Genomic DNA, 19,259 nt, shown 5'->3' with positions numbered 1-19,259 from the left:
TTTCACTGTTAAAAAATAAAATTCAACTGAGTACCTTTGAAGATCAAATTGGCTTTATTCAACAATGCATGAACTAGGCAGCATCCTATTTAGCAGATAGACACTAGAGGTGCTGTACAAAGTGGATGATTTTTAAAGGTCTAAAAGGGATGGGACAGAGTGTCGTAAACAATAAAGGATTATGTCAGGCAAGATCACCTGCTTTACGGGGAAAGTTGGGGTCTCTATGAGAGATTACCTCATCTGTGGCCGGGAAATTCCAGACTGACTATAAAAGGTTACATTTCTGGAGGGACTGAACCTGAGGTTAGGATAGGTAATCAGTCTGCCTTGGCTGATACAGAGCTTAGCACAGGGGACTCCATGTGGGGAGACCTTTGTTTCTTTTCAACATCATCAAACCCACACACACCCCATCTTCACTCTCTTCCTCTCTCCCAGCTTTTTTCCACATCAGCCCTCCGAGAACTCTTCTATCTGCTTATCCATGTCAGTACTGATGCCCACAGCATTAGAGAGAAGGCTACAGTCAAAATTAGTACCTGTTTAAACACAATTATTTTTGTTTCTGGTTAGATGGCAGCTTTCTGCCACCAGCTGGGGACCCAGGCCCCTCCATCTCATGATTCCATCATCCATCCTACAAGGGGCAAGGCCAGAGGAGGGGGCATACCCATTATTTAAGACCTTGGCCCAGCAGGGCACACCCAGTCCTAGTGGGCCAGGTCTGGGAGCATGGCTGCCCCTCCATGCAAAGGAAGCTGGGAAATGTGATTCAGTCCTGAGCTAAGAAAAGGGGGAAAGTGGGTTTGTAGGATCAACCGGCAGGTTCCCAGGACTGCCCAGAGCAGTTACCTCTGTTCGTGTAGGTCCAGAAACTCACTGACCATTCAAACAGGAAGGTTACAAATGAGCCAGAAGATGGAGAAAACAGCTTCAAACTGGGGGCTGAGACGAGTGCAGGTCCCCTCCATGACATATGAACGTGTGGAGAGATTGCAGGAAACTGTTGCTGTTGTTGTTGAGTTGCTAAGTCATGCCCACCTCTTTCGTGACCCCATGGACCATAGCCCACCAGGCTCCTCTTGTCTGTAGGATTTCCCAGGCAAGGATACTGGAGTGAGTTTTGCCGTTTCCTTCTCCAGGGCATCTTCCCAACCCAGGGATCAAACCCACGTCTCCTGCATTGACAGGTGGCTTCTTTACCATCGGAGCACGAGGGAAGCCCAGAAACCTGCTAAGAGTCAGCTAATCTGACAAAGCCGCCCTCTTCCACCTCAACACTCAGGGAAACAAGACCCCAGGGTGACTCTGTGTAGGCAGAGAGCTCCCCACCCGAGGCCAAGATCAGACCACACTCCAGGTCTCCAGACAAGAGTGCCCAGCCTGGCTGATTTTGAACCGAGTTCAGCCCACCTGAAGTCAGACTTAGAGATTCCGTCTCAGGGCAAAATTAGCAATGAGAGCTCAGACATGGCAACCGCTGCATCAGACACCCCACCCCGCCTTGCATGGGGTGCTAGCAGTGAGCAGGGACATTGTCCATGACTCCCATCCAGATCCCCCAACCCCATCCACCCTGTCCCAGTCTCAGCTGCTTCCTTTGACTCTTGTCCTGGTATCTGTTCTGTTCTAAAAGGAAAAAAGACAAGGTTCCTCCTCTACAAATGAAGAGTTACTGAGGGCAGTTATCTAAACATCAAAGCTATCTCGCCAAACATTGGATTCACAGACCAGATGCTGCTTCTTCCTTGTGCTGAAAGATAAAAACAGATCCATGGGATTGATTATTAAGGAAACTATCCAACCATGAGCAAGGTTAATCCATAAGATAAGTTGGTACCGCTCGAGTCCCATCCCCAGCTGCTTGCTTATTCAGATAAATGTGTTCTCAACAGAGTGTTTTTCTCCTTTAACCAAGGGGAGAAAAGGCACCCCAGAGTCAAATGACACAGAGCACAAGCCTGAGGGAAGAAACTGCTTATAAAACTTTCAGAAAGCTTTAAAATTATTGGCTGAACAAGAAATTTCACACAGTGGTTTATATGTGTTTCATAGCAACATCGGTTCTAAACGTCCCCTTGCACTCGGATTCCGGGAGAGTCTTCCTAATGCTTCGTCATCAAATGATCGTACCAATGCTTTAATCATGATGGCCAGCAGAAAGAATACAACCACAAGCCAAAACTGCAGATGTTAAATGTTGAGGCAGAAACCAAACCAAATATGTAAACATATAGAAAGAGAAAGACATGCCCCACACTGCTTTTAACCTTGGCATCGCCTTAGGGTAAAATGCATGCATGTGAAAGTCACTTGGTCATGTTCAACTCTTTGCCACCCCATGGACTGTTACAGTCCATGGAATTCCACAGAATACTGGAGTGGGTTGCCATGCCCTCTTTCAGGGGATCTTCCCAACCCAGGGATAGAACCCAGGTCTCCTGCACTGCAGGCAGATTCTTCACCAGCTGAGCCACCAGGGAAGACCAAGAGTACTGGAGTGGTAGCCTATCCCTCCTCCAGGGGATCTTCCCGACTCAGGAATCAAACCAGGGTCTCCTGCATCGCAGGTGGATTCTTTACCAGCTGAGCTATCACGGAAGCTCATACTTACCAATAAAAACCAGAAATCTTTCAACTCTGAAATTTGACTGAATTAAAGACTTCGCTCAAAATTCTTGCCCCTAAAACCAAGGAGAGTAGCAAAGGAACAATTACAAAGGAGTGTTTATTACATGTCTGCTCCACGCAGGCACATGTCTGTTCCACGCAGGCACGTCTGTTCCACGCAGGCACATGTCTGTTCCACGCAGGCATATGTCTGTTCCACGCAGGCAGATATCATGCACATGGTCTTGTTTAACTTTATAATAACCCTATGAATTGGCTATTGTGATGACCGTTTTGTAAATGTGAAAACTGTGGCTCAGTCAATGAATTCGAATAGTCTATTGGTCTACTCAGGCTGCCCTAACAGAACCCTACAGACTGGAGGGCTTAAACAGCAGCAGTTTGTTTTCTCGCAGTTCTGGGGGCTGGAAGTTTAAGACCAAGGTGCCAGCAGGTGCCCTCAATTGGTTTGGAAGACCTTTCTTCCTGCCTCCTCTCTGTGTCCTCACATGGCCTTTCTCTGCAAACACAGCCCCAGTGTCTCTTTCTTTCCTTAAAAGAGCACAAGTCCTTTCGGATTCAGGCTTCACCCTTTTGCACTCATTTCACCTTAATTATGTCCTCAGAGGACCCATCTCCAGATAGAGTCACACTGGGTGTCTGGGCTTCAACATATGGATTTAGGAGAATACCATCCGTAACAGCACGACCAGGAGCCCACAGCCGCTGAGTGGTAGAACCAAGGCTGTCTGGATCGAAACATTTCTGTATCCGGAGTGGGCTGCTTCTCACATACCACAGCATCTCAGGGAGAGCCAGGAGACACCCTGCTGTCAGAGCCGACTCTTAGAACTTGCTGGCAGGGAGACACTTTCACAGCAGTGAGCCTTGTCCCGGTGGGAAGTGTGGTAAAGTCCTTACACAAGCTAGATCACAGGGCACAGCCAGATGACGCTCCTCCCAAAAGAGGCTTCATCTGCTCTGATAGGAGCTGCGCAAATGGGCCAATGATGCTCGGTCGTCTACCGCACTGCCAACCACCAAGGGGGTTTCCAGGACCCTCAGAGAGCCAGCGGTTCATTCGGTTTCTCTTTTCTTTTCTCCAAACCACCAGCTAACGTCCTAGAGGGTGACTCCATGGACCAGGACGTTGAGAGCCCCGTGGCCATTCACCAGCCAAAGTTGCCTAAGCAGGCCAGGGACGACCTGCCGAGACACGTCAGCCGGGACCGGACCAAAAGGAAAATCCAGAGGTACGTGCGGAAAGACGGAAAGTGCAACGTTCACCACGGCAACGTGAGGGAGACCTACCGCTACCTGACCGACATCTTCACCACCTTAGTGGACCTCAAGTGGAGATTCAACCTGCTCATCTTCGTCATGGTCTACACCGTGACGTGGCTCTTTTTCGGGATGATTTGGTGGCTAATCGCATACATCCGCGGAGATATGGACCACATAGAGGACCCGTCCTGGACTCCGTGCGTCACCAACCTCAACGGGTTCGTCTCTGCTTTTTTATTCTCCATAGAGACAGAAACCACCATCGGTTATGGCTACCGGGTCATCACGGACAAGTGCCCGGAGGGCATCATCCTCCTCCTCATCCAGTCGGTGTTGGGGTCCATTGTCAACGCTTTCATGGTGGGGTGCATGTTTGTTAAAATATCGCAGCCCAAGAAGAGGGCGGAGACCCTGGTTTTTTCCACGCACGCAGTGATCTCCATGCGGGATGGGAAACTGTGCCTAATGTTTCGGGTGGGGGACCTGAGGAATTCCCACATCGTGGAGGCTTCCATCAGAGCCAAGCTGATTAAATCCAAACAGACTTCGGAAGGGGAGTTCATCCCTCTGAACCAGACGGACATCAATGTCGGGTATTACACGGGGGATGACCGTCTGTTTCTGGTGTCTCCGCTCATCATCAGCCACGAAATTAACCAGCAGAGTCCTTTCTGGGAGATCTCCAAAGCCCAGCTGCCCAAAGAGGAACTGGAAATTGTGGTCATCCTGGAAGGAATGGTGGAAGCTACAGGTAAGGCGTGCCCACTCTGGGGTGTCTGGGGATGGATGTTCATCTTAAGCCGGACTTCAAATCCTTACTCACGACAAGATGTGGAAAACCGAACCTCCCTCACTATTAGACGTCACCTCTTTATTCATGAAATAGTGTATAGCCTCTTACTTAAGGATGTCCACCAAGAAGTCTAACCATTTAGCTTAAAAAAAAAAAAAAAAAAAAAACCTTGGGAAAATACATTAATAATTTTTAAAAACACCTCTTAATATATTTTAAATTTTCAAACATTTACTTAAATGAAAATTTGATCTCCCTCTAAAGCAATTTTAGGTGGTCTTAAAGCATTGTTTAGTTTGTATAACTTGAGGCTATTTATTGCCAAGACAGGAAGAAGAAGTTAAGCCTTTCAAAGGAAAACCTGACAAATTGCTTTAGTAAAAATGTAATTTTGCCCCTTCTTTGGGAGTCAATCTCTTCTAAAAATAGAGAAATGGTCTGTTTTTATTGAAGTCTTTACTCAAATCTTTTCATATGTCTTACACATCCCAGCCGCAAAGGAGGTCCTTCCATATTTGTCTGTAACGTTCTATGAAATAGAGTCATAACCGCTGACTTAAGGTAACAATAGTGTCCCATAGGATAGGCATAAAGTAGAACACTCATCCACACTTTGCTTTTCTGTCTTCTGAGTTATCCATTTTAGCCTTGGGATGCTCTTTAGTTGTACAATCAGCCCTTCTGTGCTTTGAGGTGTTCAACTTGAGGCTCAGGGTGGGTTTACACAATCTGAAAATGCATGGCCACTGGCCGGACTCCAGACTCCTCATCTACCCATGACTTGAGCTCAGTCATCCATCCAGGGCAAGTCACTGGTGCCATGTCTCTGCCTCCCTGGACCCAACAGGCAAGGTCATTATCTCTAACAAATTTCTCTTAAGGTGGTACAGCCTTCGGCAGCAGATTTTTTTAAATGCTGCAAGCAATAAAAAGGTGAGTAAAAGGCGTTGCATAAACTGCGCTCCTTTGCACGAGACAAAAGGAATGTCTAAAAACAAAAGAATGCTAAATAAGTGCTGTCCAGGTGCACAGGGCTCTCTGTACCCTGAGCCTGACTTTGGGGCACACTGGTGAGGCAACAGTTGTGTGGGAGGAAGGGAGAAGGGGGAGGAGGAGAGCGGGGAAGAGCCTGGATCAGGGAGAGGGGAGGGGAAACCAGCTCAAACAGGGAGCTCCATCAGTTCCCACAGACCAGAAACTTCCTCCCAGGCCAAGCACAGGGACTCTGGGTCCCCCTAGTGGTAGCCATTGAGATACAGCCTCTGGCAGCACAAACTGACCCCTGGGGATGCAGTTTTAATATTTGATTTCTCGCTATAAACGCTCCCAAAAGGACAGGAGGGAGGAAAATGGGCAAGCTTAGTTCTCCTCCCATCTCTGAGCCCCAGAAGCAAAATCCAGTGGAGAGGTACCATCTGGTTACTGGTGTTAACTCAAACTTCAAATTGCAGGAGCTGTGTTTCCTCAGATCAAAGCCCAATCTCGAAAGATAAACAAATGCGGAGTAAGGAACTTATCTTTGTGTTGTCCCTGAGTCTGAATCCTCCCCAGGGCACACCGTGTCCTTCTGATGACAGCTTGTGATGAGTGAGCCTCTCCAGCCAGAGGACCGTCCCTTTGTTGGTAATTCATAGTGACAGTTGCCTCTGAGCATCCGGTGGCCTTTCTGCTGCCGCTTTAGAGAAAACTGGGTGGTTACCAGCAAAAAGGAATCAACACACCCCTGTTCCTGGGGAAAGGCAACTGCTATCAACTTTCTAAAAATAATAATTATTTTCTAATTTCTCAAAAATAGAGGGAGGAGGAGTGCTCTAGAAAGTTCTGGGTTTTTCTAGAAGCTGGATACCTCTTGATTTTTTTCTTGACAGGACTTGCACAGTTCAGTCTTTCCAGCACATCTGATCTCTTAAACTTCAGGGAGACACTTTTTTCTTTGTGAATGAAAAGCACAATTGGGATTTATGGGTATGAAACAGGCTTTTGGGAAGGACTCCCTGGTGGCTCAGACGGTAAAGCATCTGCCTGCAATGCAGGAGACCCAGGTTTGATCCCTGGGTCGGGAAGATCCCCTGGAGAAGGAAATGGCAACCCACTCCAGTACTCTTGCCTGGAAAACCCCATGGATGGAGGAGTCTGGTAGGCTACATTCCATGGGATCTCAAAGAGTCCGACTGGACTTGAACGACTTCACTTTCACTTTGGGGAAGGAAAGATGTTTCAGTGAACCAAAGCCACAGGAAAAAAATTAATGTGGACCAAATGCACACTGAGGAAAACAAATTCACAAAAATCTCATTATTCACTGGAGGGCTAGATGGGAAATTAGGAGCCATGGAAACCCAAGCTGACACAAAACAGCCTCTGCTTGACTCCAGCTTTGTTTCAAGTCTGTCTCAGTTGACCTTAAACTACTGTCCGTGACCTCCGTTAGGGGGCCTCTCACTGAGGCCCATTTCAAGGACGAGCCTCATCAGCAACACCTCTGCAGCCTCAAAGCAATGCCCTCTTCCTGTCTTGCACGGCGTGGGCACACAGTGTCACGACGTGGTATCTTCTGGAGACCCAAGCTACTGAGCAGTAGGCTGAGAGGACCAGTCCTTCAGACGGCGGGGGCTCAGGCTCAGCACAGGTCAGCCAGTGACACACAGTAAATATCCCATCCCCGAGCTCACTGCCCCCAGCCTGCTTCATCACATCACTCAGGGTCAGGCTCATCTTTAGAAATGGCAGGTCAGCTCCTGGAAGGCAAGCGGCTGAGTCTTGCCCACCTCTGAGGGCCTGCGGGTCCTGGCCCTAAGACTCACACCCACAAAAGACAGACGCGCGCTCCTGGTCGATGGCTTGGATCTGGCCCTGCCCAGATCAGGGGGAATGTGTCACCTCCCAAGAACCGTCAGGTCATGTGATTCTATTTTTGAAAACGAATCCAACCCTGGAAACTTCTGACACCAGCCACCCAGACATCTGGGCACTGGCCACAGCTCGTCGCGCAAATGTATTTTTAAAGGGGGCCCTTTATGTGCCTGGCACATGGGCAATTTGGAGATAGTGGTGTTTACAGAGGGTTCACAGCTACGTAAACAAACACGCCGAGCAGCTGCGGCAAGCGTGCGTTAAAATAGTAAAGCATTCATATAGACTGATATTTATAGAGGGCAAATTGGCCTGGAGGCTAGATGACAGCCACACAGAGCTGGGCCCCATGCCAGCCAGCGCCTCCTCACTATAGGCTTTCTGATTGATGAACTTCCAAATTTACCCCCAACGATTATGCAACGGTGACAGGCGGCCCTTTCCAACACCTCAGCAAATATGTCTCCTTCAGGATGAATCCCTGTTAAGCTTTTTTTTTTTTTAATTTTATACTGGAGTACAGTTAATTTACAACATTGTATTAGTTTCAGATATACAGCAAAGTGACTTGGTTGTATGTATCTGCATTTCTCCTCTTCTTTGGATTCTTTTCTCACATAGGTTATTACAGAATATTGAGTCAAATTTCCTGTGCTGTACAGAGAGTAGTGTTATCTATTTTAACCTTTTATTTATTTTTTTAATTGATGGAAGCTATGAGACTTCTACAAAAGTAGACAATACATGTAATCAACTCCCATGTACCCAACCAGTCAATTTCGATAATTGTCAGTTCATCACCAAGCTTGTTTCATTTGTGTTATCTACTCACTAACTGCCCCTCCAGCATCATATTATTCTATCTGCAAATATTTCAAAATCTGTCTCTAAAAGATAAGGACTCTTTTTAACACGTATTAATGATCATTTCTTGAGATTCAATATCTATTAAATGGGCCAAGTGCCAATTGTCTTACAAATGTCTTTTTAATTTTTTTTTTTAATCTGCTTGTTCGAATCCAAACGAGGTTAACACACTGTGGCTGGCTGAAATCTCTTCCAAGCCTTAGTCTGTGAGCTCTTCTGTCTCTGTGGGATTTTTTTCCTTTCAAGTTTTTCTCAAGGAAGAGAATTTCTGAAACATTTATATACTACATAGAAAACTGGGGATGGTGGAGGGTGGGAAGCTGCCAACTTACTGAGGTTATCCTAGATAACATTTTGTGGATGACAAAGAGGGCTGACTGTCCAGAAGTCAGTATTTGGGGGTTACCCAGGAGGAGAGGGCAAACCAGAAGCAGATTCTGAAGGTAAACCCTCCTTCTCCCATAGCAGAGCTCAGTTCCATTTCCAGAGTCACTTGATTTCACACTAAGCGAGCTTAGTCGTATAAGTCATGCAACAGACGGCAGGATTTTTGAGTTGCAAGTCTTCACCCTACTCTTACTTTACTGGTGAGGAAACTGAGTCCCACCAAGACTAGTGAGCTGGCTAAGATCAGCTCATCAGGGGCAGAGCAAGAATGTGAAGCCCAAAAGCCATGGATGATGTTGTCCAGCCCCCAGGGGCAGCGCTGAATGCTGTGGGTCCGTGGAGATTCTGTGGAGCACCCAGAAGGACAACTGGTACTTACTGTGAGGACAGGATCTCTTCTCTCCCACCATCAGTTCTTTTTCATTAAGGCTTCTCTGTTGGGCTCCAATGTTATCAGCTTATTTTAAAATTCTCCATTACATTCACATGAATTTTTAACAACTGTATATTAAAATCAGATGTGCCACAAAGCCGTTCTGAAATTGAAGTTAAGTAAGCACCACCTACAAAAATACTCCTGGAAGAACATAATGTTCCGTCAAGTCTGATTCCCAAGGACCATTTTTGTTTGCCGTAATCAAAATGTCGCTTCACTGTAACAGAGGTGCTCACAGAGTTTGAAAAGGTGGCGTTTCTCAGCTAAGACGGCTGCAGGTTAGTGCTACAGTACTTTTAAGCTGTTTCTACTAATAATATTTCACAGCCTTTGTATTTCTCAAATCTTATTTTCTTCTCTAGATAAGTTACTGCTAATCCCTCCGCTGGCCATTCATTATCTCCAGATTTGCCATTTTTCTTTTGAGTTGTAACCCCAACTACCTAGCCTGGGAAAAGAGTTCATTGATAAGATCTGGAATGCTTAGATCTTGGGTGAATATCTCCCGGTAAATCTCTATAACGTGCAATAAAAAAAAAAAAAGATTCAAAGGTATATGAATTTATTTTTCCTGGTAGGAATCCGACATCAAGAAATTCAACCACCCTCTCTTCTTCCAGCATTAATTTCAGGTGATTTCTTCAGAGCTTCCTCTCAAACATCCACCTCAATATAATATACCCGGGTAGTGTCATTGGCTGTATAAAACCTGATAATAGCTGCTCCACAAATATGGTGAACATTTTGTAACCCTAAGCAGTTTGGGAACACTGTTCTGATCCTAACAAATGGAAGTTGGATCCGATGGAACACACATAGAATTTTAACCTCTTCCACCACCCCTCCTATAAAAAAAAAAAAAAAAAAAAAAAAACAATGCTGTCACTCTGTTAAACGTTATAGCTCTGTTAAATATTTCTCATAATTTAGAAGGCGCTTAGAATCTCACAACTTAGACAACAGCAGTGCATCAAGGTCAGCATATATTATTGTGATTGAAAAGGGAAACGTACTGGGTAACTATGAAACTTTTCATTATGAAAACACCAGCACCCGAAACTCTGGGGTTCCCCGGGCGGCTCAGGGGTAAAGAACTCACCTGCCAATGAGGAGCCTCGAGAGACACGGGTTTGATCCCTGGGTCGGGAAGATCCCCTGGAGGAGGAAATGGCAACTCACCCCAGTATTCTTGCCTGGAGAATCTCCATGGACAGAGGAGCCTGGCAGGCTGCAGTCCATGGGGTCACAAAGAGTTGGACGTGATTGAGTGACTGACCACACACACACACACACACAAGAAAACCCATTGTTCTTCCTTCTCCAGAAGGGCCTTGAGGAGCTCATAAACTAGATGTTCAGGACAAGGCAGGGATGGTCACACAATATACACCATTTAAAGTTCAAACCCAAGAGAAAAATAGACTAGCACCTGAAAGTTTGCTTTTTAGCTAATTTTTGTTTTTCAAACTCTGAAGTCAATACCCATGTTGGGAAGATATTACACCATTCAAATTAAGAGATGAGTATCAAAGAGTGAGATGCCTCTAATTAGGGCATCCTTAACTAAATTGAGCTTTATTATTTCCTAGGGCATTCAGTAATATGAGTGCTGACAGCGTGGTGCCAGTGAAGCAGTTCTACCCAGCAATTTCTAATGACCAGAAGAGGATCACTGGGAAAAACTGTGTAAATTACTCACATACACAAATACACACACACCTCTGCTAAATACCTAAACATGCAGAGGGGCTTCCTCCCCAGTTAAGCATGCCCTTGCTACTCTGTTTTATACCAACCCACCTACAAACCTTATTTGTTGGATTAATTATTCAGTTCTCTTTTTTTTGGAAGTAATCTCTCTAGGCCATAGCTCAGCTTATCTGCACTTCACTGTGTCATTTATAGTGTCAGGCAATCCTGGGTTGAAACCACAGTTGTCACGTCCACTGGCCCATTTAACCTCTCTAAGGCCTCAGTTTTGTCCTCTTTAAAATGGGAACGGGCTTCCCTGGTGGTTCAGTGGTAAAGTATCTGCCTGCCAGCGCAGGAGACGCAGGAGACATGAGTTCAATCCCCTGGTCAGGAAGATCCCCTGGATGGGGAAATGGCAACCCATTGCAGTATTCTTGCTTAGAAAATCCCATTGACAGAGGAGCCTGGCGGGCTACAGTCCACAGGGTCACAAAGAGTCGGACTTGACTGAGCATGCACGCACATCGCAGAATGGGAACAGTAATGGAACCTACCTCATCGGTGACTTTTCAGCATCACAGATTCTGTTAGATCATTCCTTCCCCTATAGACAGCACAGGTGAATGTCAGTAGAGAGGAAGGAAGCCGGGCATTTGGGAGAGCCAGCCCCAGGCACCGACTCCATTGTCTCCAGGGACCCGTGCCCCAGGATGAGATGATTCCCCCCTGGAAGGCATGCTGAAGAAGTCAAAACGGCAAACGCCAACCTGTGATGGCCAGTGCAAGAAACGCCCACTCACCGCATGAGAGTAAATGCCAGCTGGGCCTCGTCTCACTTACCCACCGTGAATCAGAGATTGATGCGCTCTGAATTAATGAGGCTCACTGGACTCAGAAGAGACTTTGCACTCCTATAGATAGCAACATTTTATCATTATAATGTCTGCCCAAATTGGACATGAATATCAATTATGCTCAGAGCTTCCAAGGCCACTCCTCAGGGAGGACAGGACCAAGAGTCTGCATTGAAACAAGATTCAAGTTGCAACTGAAACAAGTTTCTTTCTTTTTTTTTCTTTCTTTTTTAATACATTGAAACAACACAAATTTCAAACAGGACAAGTCTGTGCTGAAACAAGTCTGCATAGAAAGAGGATGTCTGTGTTCCCAACGCCCCTCCCAGGTCCTTCATAAGAACTCTTATCAGTTGATGCCCCAATTTGGAGAATGTATTTTTGGGCTGTAAACTCAACTGAATAATACTTATTTACATAATAAGTCCTGAGAGAAACTTCTGCTTTAAAGTACAGGTGTACTTCCACAAAGCAGACGGTAAATGTAAATTTCTATAGAGCCAATTCCATTGCTCTCTCTTTACTGAGAATGGTAAGCATCATAGCAGTCAGCTTTGGCTCAGTCGTGCTGCAGTAATGAGCAACTCCAAGTTTGCTGAACATGGAGGTTCATTTCTCACTCATGTTAAACACCAGCTGTGGCCCTGGTTCATGTCCTGCTGGCTCCAAGATGCAAACGGAAGGAGCAGCCTCACATAGAACGTGCCATTCTAATGGCAGAGAGGAAAAAAGAAATGACGGAGCGCCTCGCTTCTGTCTGCCACTCACTAGTCATAGCGAGTCATACAGCAGCGCCTGACGTCCACGGAATGGGGAATGTGATTCTCTCCCAGGAACGTGGAGTGAATAATTCAGAACAAAATAATGCCATCTACCACAGATACCCAGGTGGTTCTGAAAACCCGCAGAGTGAGTTTTAAAGTTTTTGCAAGTTAGGGCTTAAAATATGCAGTAGTCGTTAGTGTTGTTCGTGGGATATGTCCAGCTTTCATCCTTCTAGACACATGTTAGAATCCTACAGGTTTCCCAGGTGGCACTAGCGGTAAAGAACCCCTCTGCCAATGCAGGAGACATAAGAGATGCAAGCTCGGCCCCTGGGTCGGGAAGATTCCCTGGAGAAGGGAATGGCAACCCACTCCAGTATTCTTGCCTGGAGAATCCCATGGACAGAGGAGCTTGGTGGGCTGCTGTCTATGGAGTCACAGAGAGTCAGACAAGACTGAGTAACTTAACACGCACACACCAGGATTCCATTTCTGTTGCTGTTGAACGTGGTCATGTGACTTACATTCGTCCCAGCCATTTGGGGCACGAGAACTGGGGGTTGGGGTGGGGGTCCCTATCCCTGACTCCTGGACCTGAAGACCGAGCTCCAGAGGCAGCCCTCCCTCACCCCTCTCCGTCCTGCCTCGTGCTCAGTCACTTGTGATGTCCACACGTGGTAAATTCTCGGAGTCCTGGAAGGCAGTTGCCAGCTTCATGCAAGAATCAGTCATTCACAGGCTGTGTGCATCTCATAAAGCCACTGGCCTCTTTTGCTGCTGTCGTGACAGTACTCTAACAATACCCACCCTCGAGCAGGGCCTGCACATGGCAAGTCAGTGGCTCTTTAGGGACAAATCTTCAGGTTTCCTGTTTTTGTACCGCGAGGTGAGTAAGCATCCCTTTGGCTTCCCTAGGGGCTCAGCTGGTAAAGAATCCGCCTGCAATGCAGGAGACCTGGGTTCAATCCCTGGGTTGGGAAGGTCCCCTGGAGAAAGGGAAAGGCTGCCCACTCCAGTCTTCTTGGGCTTCCCTGGTAGCTCAGCTGGTAAAGAATCTGCCTGCAATGCAAGAGACCTGGATTTGATCCCTGGATTGGGAAGATCCCCTGGAGGGATGAAATTAAAAGACGCTTACTCCTTGGAAGAAAAGTTATCACCAACCTAGATAGTATATTCAAAAGCAGAGACATTACTTTACTGACTAAGGTCAGTCTAGTCAAGGCTATGGTTTTTCCATTAGTCATGTATGGATGTGAGAGTTGGACTGTGAAGAAGGCTGAGCACTGAAGAATTGATGCATTTGAACTGTGGTGTTGGAGAAGACTCTTGAGAGTCCCTTGGACTGCAAGGAGATCCAACCAGTCCATTCTAAAGGAGATCAGTCCTGGGTGTTCTTTGGAAGGAATGATGCTAAAGCTGAAGCTCCAGTACTTTGGCCACCTCATGCAAAGAGTTGACTCATTGGAAAAGACTCTGATGCTGGGAGGGATTGGGGGCAGGAAGAGAAAGGGATGACCCAGGATGAGATGGCTGGATGGCATCACGGTCTCAATGGACGTGAGTCTGAGTGAACTCCGGGAGTTGGTGATGGACAGGGAGGCCTGGCGTGCTGCGATTCATGGTGTCGCAAAGAGTCGGACATGACTGAGTGACTGAACTGAACTGAAATGATGCTGGGAAAGATTGAGGGCAGGAGGAGAAGGGGACGACAGAGGATGAGATGGTTGGATGGCATCATTGACTCAATGGAGATAAGTTTGAGTAAACTCTGGGAGTTGGTGATGGACAGGGAGGCCTGGTGTGCTGCAGTCCATGGGGTTGCAAAGAGTCGGACACAACTGAGCGACTGAACTGAACTTAAGGGAGGTACTATATTCTCATTTAACAAATGAGGAGGTTGGTTCTCGAGTGGGGCGTTGGGGAGAGTAACTTGCCAGAGATCACCCAAATGGTGAACTGGCAAAGCTGGGATTCCATCTCAGGGATGCCCACCTTCCAGGCTGTCTGCTTCGTGCCCCTCCAGGGAAGGCACAGCACACAGAGGCACACTGGAAGCCGTGGATGTTGATTAAAGTTCGTAGGACGTAGACTATGGTGGTTTGATGATGTATTCTGTATTTAAACTTTTTATTTTGTATCAGAGGATAGCTGATTAACAGCGTTGTGATAGTCTCAGGTGGTCAGCAAGGGAACTCAGCCATACATATACATGTATCCCTTCTCCCCCAAACTCCCCTCCCACCCAGGCTGCCACATGACAAGGAGCAGAGTTCCCCGTGCTCTACAGTAGGTCCCTGTTGGTTGCCCACTTTAAATATAGCAGTGTGCACAGGCAACCAAGAGTCTGTTCTCTAAGACTGTGTGTCTCCTTCTGTTTTGTAAGGAAGTTCATTCGTACCATTTCTGTTTGATTCCACGTATAAGGAATGTCCTAGGCATTTCTGCTTCTCTGTCTGACTTACTCACTCAGTGTGATGGTCTCTCGGTCCGTCCACGGTGCTGCACACAGCATTCGTTCCCTCTTTTTGACAGCTGAGTAATATTCTGTCGTGTATATTTGCCACACCTCCTTCATCCATTCCTCTGTCCATGGCCGTTCCGGTTGCATCCACTTCATGCTCACGGCTCAATTATAAGCAGTGCTGCAGTGAACACTGAATAGCAATAGACTTTCCAACCGTTTCTTCCCCCCAAATATATGCCCAGGAGTGAGACTACACGGTTAGATAGTTATACACCATGTCGCTCTGCTTCTAGTTGTTTGAGGAATCTCCGTACTTCTCTCTGTAGTGGCTGCAGCAATTTCTTTTGATTACCGGCTTCCCTAATCAGGCTCACCTCACCTGACTGCAGGAGGCAGGCAGGGGCATCTGCTCTTACATAACAGTTGGCGCTGAGTCTCTTGAAAGGAAACCTACTTGTTCATACCCTCAGATTCCACCCAGTTCAACGTTATCAAGCAACCACGCCAGTCGACACTTCAGGGCAACCCAATCCAAAGCAGTTTTGTTCTGCATCAAGCATAACCCAAAGTGCAACCACAGAGCCAGCTCAAAAAACCCTTAGGGGAGGAGCTAAACACTGAAAGAGAGGAATCACTTTAGACTCTGAGCTTCCTGCCAGAAAGCACGATAATAAAAAGATTTAGGCTCTGAGTAGCCTAAGTAAACCCTGTTGGGGTTTCCATTTCACCGCAAAACATCCGACAAGATGGTTCTTGGAGTTTGAGGGGGTGATGATCAGTCTTCTCTAGTCGCTGAGGCCATCCTTGGGAGATTTTAATTAAACATTTGCTAAGTAAATACATTTTCTTTTGCATTTTCTCAAGCATAGTTTCTATGGGTGAATGTTAAAAGAAGTCTGTGAGAGTTGATGGGTAAAGGAGGGGCCGTCGGGTAATGACATTAGAGAAGACCATAGAGCAGCAAAGGGGCAAGGCTGACGGCTGAACCTGAGTGGGACAAATGCTTTGTTCACATTAGCCCCAGACAGCTGGTGTTCAGTCAGTGAGTCATGTCTGAGGCTTTGCAGCCCCATGGACTGCAGCACGCCAGGCTTCCCTGTTCTTCACTATCTCCCTGAGTCAGTGCTGACATCCAACCATCTCATCCTCTGTCATCCCCTTCTCCTCTTGCCTTCAATCTTTCCCAGAATCACGGTCTTTTCCAGTAAGTCAGCTCTTTGCATCAGGTGGCCAAAGCTTTGGAGCTTCAGCATCAGTCCATCCAATAAATATTCAGGGTTGATTTCCTTTAAGATTGACTGGTTTGATCTCCTTGCAGCCCAAAGGACTCTCAAGAGTCTTCTCCAGCATCACAATTAGAAAGCATCAGTTCTTCGGTGCTCACCCCTGTTTATGGTCCAAGTCTCTCATCCATACATGATTACTGGAAAAACCACAGCTTTGACTACATGGACTTTTGCCCCAAATTAAGTATGTTTAAAACAACTCAGAGAGCTAAAGTAGTAATAAAGTGTTTGCTTTAGATACTAGGTCATATATATTGTCTGTCTCCTCAAAGTTGGAAAAGATGTAAGAGCAAGGGGGAAAGGGGGGCAGTTGGATGAATTGGGAGGTTGGGATTGACATATATACACTGTTGATACTGTATATAAAATAGATAGGGCTTCCCTGGTGGCTCAGATGGTAAAGAATCTGCCTGCAATGCGGTAGACCCAGGTTTAATCCCTAGGTCGGGAAGATCCCCTGGAGAAGGGAACAGCAACCCACTCCAGGGAGAATTCCATGGACAGAGGAGCCTGGCAGGCTACAGACCCTGGGGTCACAAAGAGTCGGATACGACTAAGAGACTAATAATGAAACAGATAACTAATGAGAACCTACTGTGTAGCACAGGGAACTCTACTCGATGCTCTGTGTGACCATATGGGAAGGAAACCCAAAAATGAGGGGATAAAGTAAACATATAGCCAATCCAGCCACTGTTATGCAGCAGAAACCAGCACAACATTGTAAAGCAACTATATAACCAAGAAACCAATTGCAAAGTCAAAGTCGCTCAGTCGTGTCCAGCTTTTTGTGACCCCCATGGACTATACAGTCCATGGAATTCTCTAGGCCAGAATTCTGGAGTGGGTAGCTGTTCCCTCCTCTAGGGAATCCTCCCAACCCAGGGATCAAACCCAGGTCTCCTGCATTGCAGGCAGATTCTTAGCCAGCTGAGCCAAAAAAGCAACTATACTCCAATTAAAAAACAATCAAACAGAAAAACCTAAGAGGGGAGAAAAATGATGCCGGTCTATGATTCTTGCAAAAGCTCTTATGAATCCACAGGGGGTGCAAAAAAGATTTCCAAACACCTCCCTGGATCTCTCCAGCATGAGTCTATGGGGTTCGCTGAGGGACCTCAGCCTGTTCAGCTTGGCTTGCAGACCCTATTTCAGCCCCCAAGGTAGGGGGAGGAAAGAGGTCACGTTCACTAAGCCAACAACGGATGGGTCATGACTGAGTGGGCGAGAGCAGGCAGCTTGACTGGCCATCAGCAAGCCAGGCCAAGAGCAAGGCAGGGCAGGGACGTTCCCAGTCCAGCCTCACAGCTTCTGCGGCTCTGGGGACCTGGCCCAGAGTCACACCCCGGGCTTGGTGGATGACTTAGGAAAGCCCCCGTGTGTGGCTGGAAATGCTCGTTTCTGACACTGAAGAGACAAGCTGGCATGCCTTGGATGCCCAGGTCAGCATTGCAAGGTTTCCTCCAGGGTCAGGCAGAAGGCTGGAACGATGGCCTGGCACCTCTTCCCTGGAGTGCACTTTGACACACGCCCACCAGGTAGAAGCAGGCATCTCATGAGTAAGGAGCATCTGTAACCTGGGGAGGTGGTGCTCAGTGGACAAGAGACAGAGAAGATGTCAGACAAAAAATGCGGTATGTCCCGCCCTCAGGACAGTCTTAGACCCAGACTGCTAACTGATCCATCTAAGTGGCTCTCAGGTCTCTTCAGTACAACTTGTCCTAAACTCAAACCGGCTCCCTCTCCTGTATCCACCCTTCGACGACTGGAGCCTCTGGTCTCCAAGTTGCCCAGGTCAGAAGCCTGGCTGTCATCTTGTGCTCTCCCCACCCCTCCCCACCTGGGGAGCTACAACCTTCTCACTCCCATCCATTTCCCCAAACTCTGGATGACTGGACTCCTTCGTGCAAATGAGGAAAATACATTCCGTCCTCAACTCTACTGCCATCTGCTGGGAGATGCGTGTCATAAGTATGTCAATGTATCTCTGTCCCTTAGGTGTCGTGAGTTGTGCAGTGTGCAACCTACACAACCATATGTGGCAGCCCTGGCTGAATTCACCCATTCCATCTTTGACCTGCGTCTAGTATCCAAACGTCCTCTCCTCTCCAGCATCTTAGCCAGCTTCTCTAAGTGTAGACTGTCATGTCAGCAATCTCACTCTTTATAATTAGCAGAATACACGTTGTAACTTATAAACCCCACCTTCCCCCACTCCAAGCTCAAACATTCTCAGTAGCTCCTGCGTAGCTAAAGAATCAAGTCCAATCTTCTTTGATTGTCACAGTCATGCCTTCTGTCCAGGAGACCTGTCACTTGCCCCAGAGCCCACGTGAGCTACTAAAATTCCTGAATACACCCGGGGTTATTTTGCCTCTGCACACACGCTATGACATTATCTCTGCCTGGAATATCCTCCTCCATTTACCTCCCCAGTCACCCCTTACCTACCCACTGAAAGTCCCTGCAAACATTGCCTTCTGTGAAACCTTCCTGACTGCTTCGCAAACTCAGGCATCCCCTATCTCTGCCTCCCCCGTATTTCTACAAACTTCCATCATGTCTGACTGCATTCTGGGTGACTGATCACATGGCTAGGTGTCCCCAGCAGACTCTACATTTTTGAGGATAAATATTATGCCCTTTTTTTTTTTCCCTATCCCCAACAACTAGCACAATCTGCCATGTGGTAGGTGCTCAGCAGAAAGAGCGAATGCACCAGTGGCTTTGTCAAAGCAACGTCTGCCCTTTCTAAATGTGCCTTAAACTCTCTAAAGCATTTCCTTTCCACCTGGCACCATGCTCTCTCACCTCTACTGAGAGCCCAGGGCTATATCTGCTTTCCCTGTGAGGCTGTTACATCATTTAATTAAAAAGTTAAAGACACATTTTATTAAAAGAGTCTGTTTATTCTACAAGATCCTTCCACCAGCCAATATTCACCAAGAACATAATAAAGTCCATCC

At 46.9% G+C, this 19,259-nt stretch overlaps 1 protein-coding gene across 1 annotated transcript in view; it reads left to right on the top strand.

Moving 5' to 3' along the window:
- Positions 1-3,750: 3,750 nt before the first annotated feature.
- The window catches only part of KCNJ6 (potassium inwardly rectifying channel subfamily J member 6), a 94,441-nt gene continuing 78,932 nt past the window's right edge, over positions 3,751-19,259 (top strand). Inside the window, exon 1 of the mRNA XM_068979663.1 lies at positions 3,751-4,648. Within this exon, the coding sequence (XP_068835764.1) occupies positions 3,751-4,648 (898 nt within the window). The remainder of the gene's footprint in view (positions 4,649-19,259) is intronic.

Source organism: Capricornis sumatraensis, chromosome 1 (genome assembly GCF_032405125.1).
Source record: "Capricornis sumatraensis isolate serow.1 chromosome 1, serow.2, whole genome shotgun sequence".
NCBI classification, from domain to species: Eukaryota; Metazoa; Chordata; class Mammalia; order Artiodactyla; family Bovidae; genus Capricornis; species Capricornis sumatraensis.
Note: the sequence above shows the minus strand (reverse complement) of the source record. Positions and strands in the feature narration are given on the sequence as shown.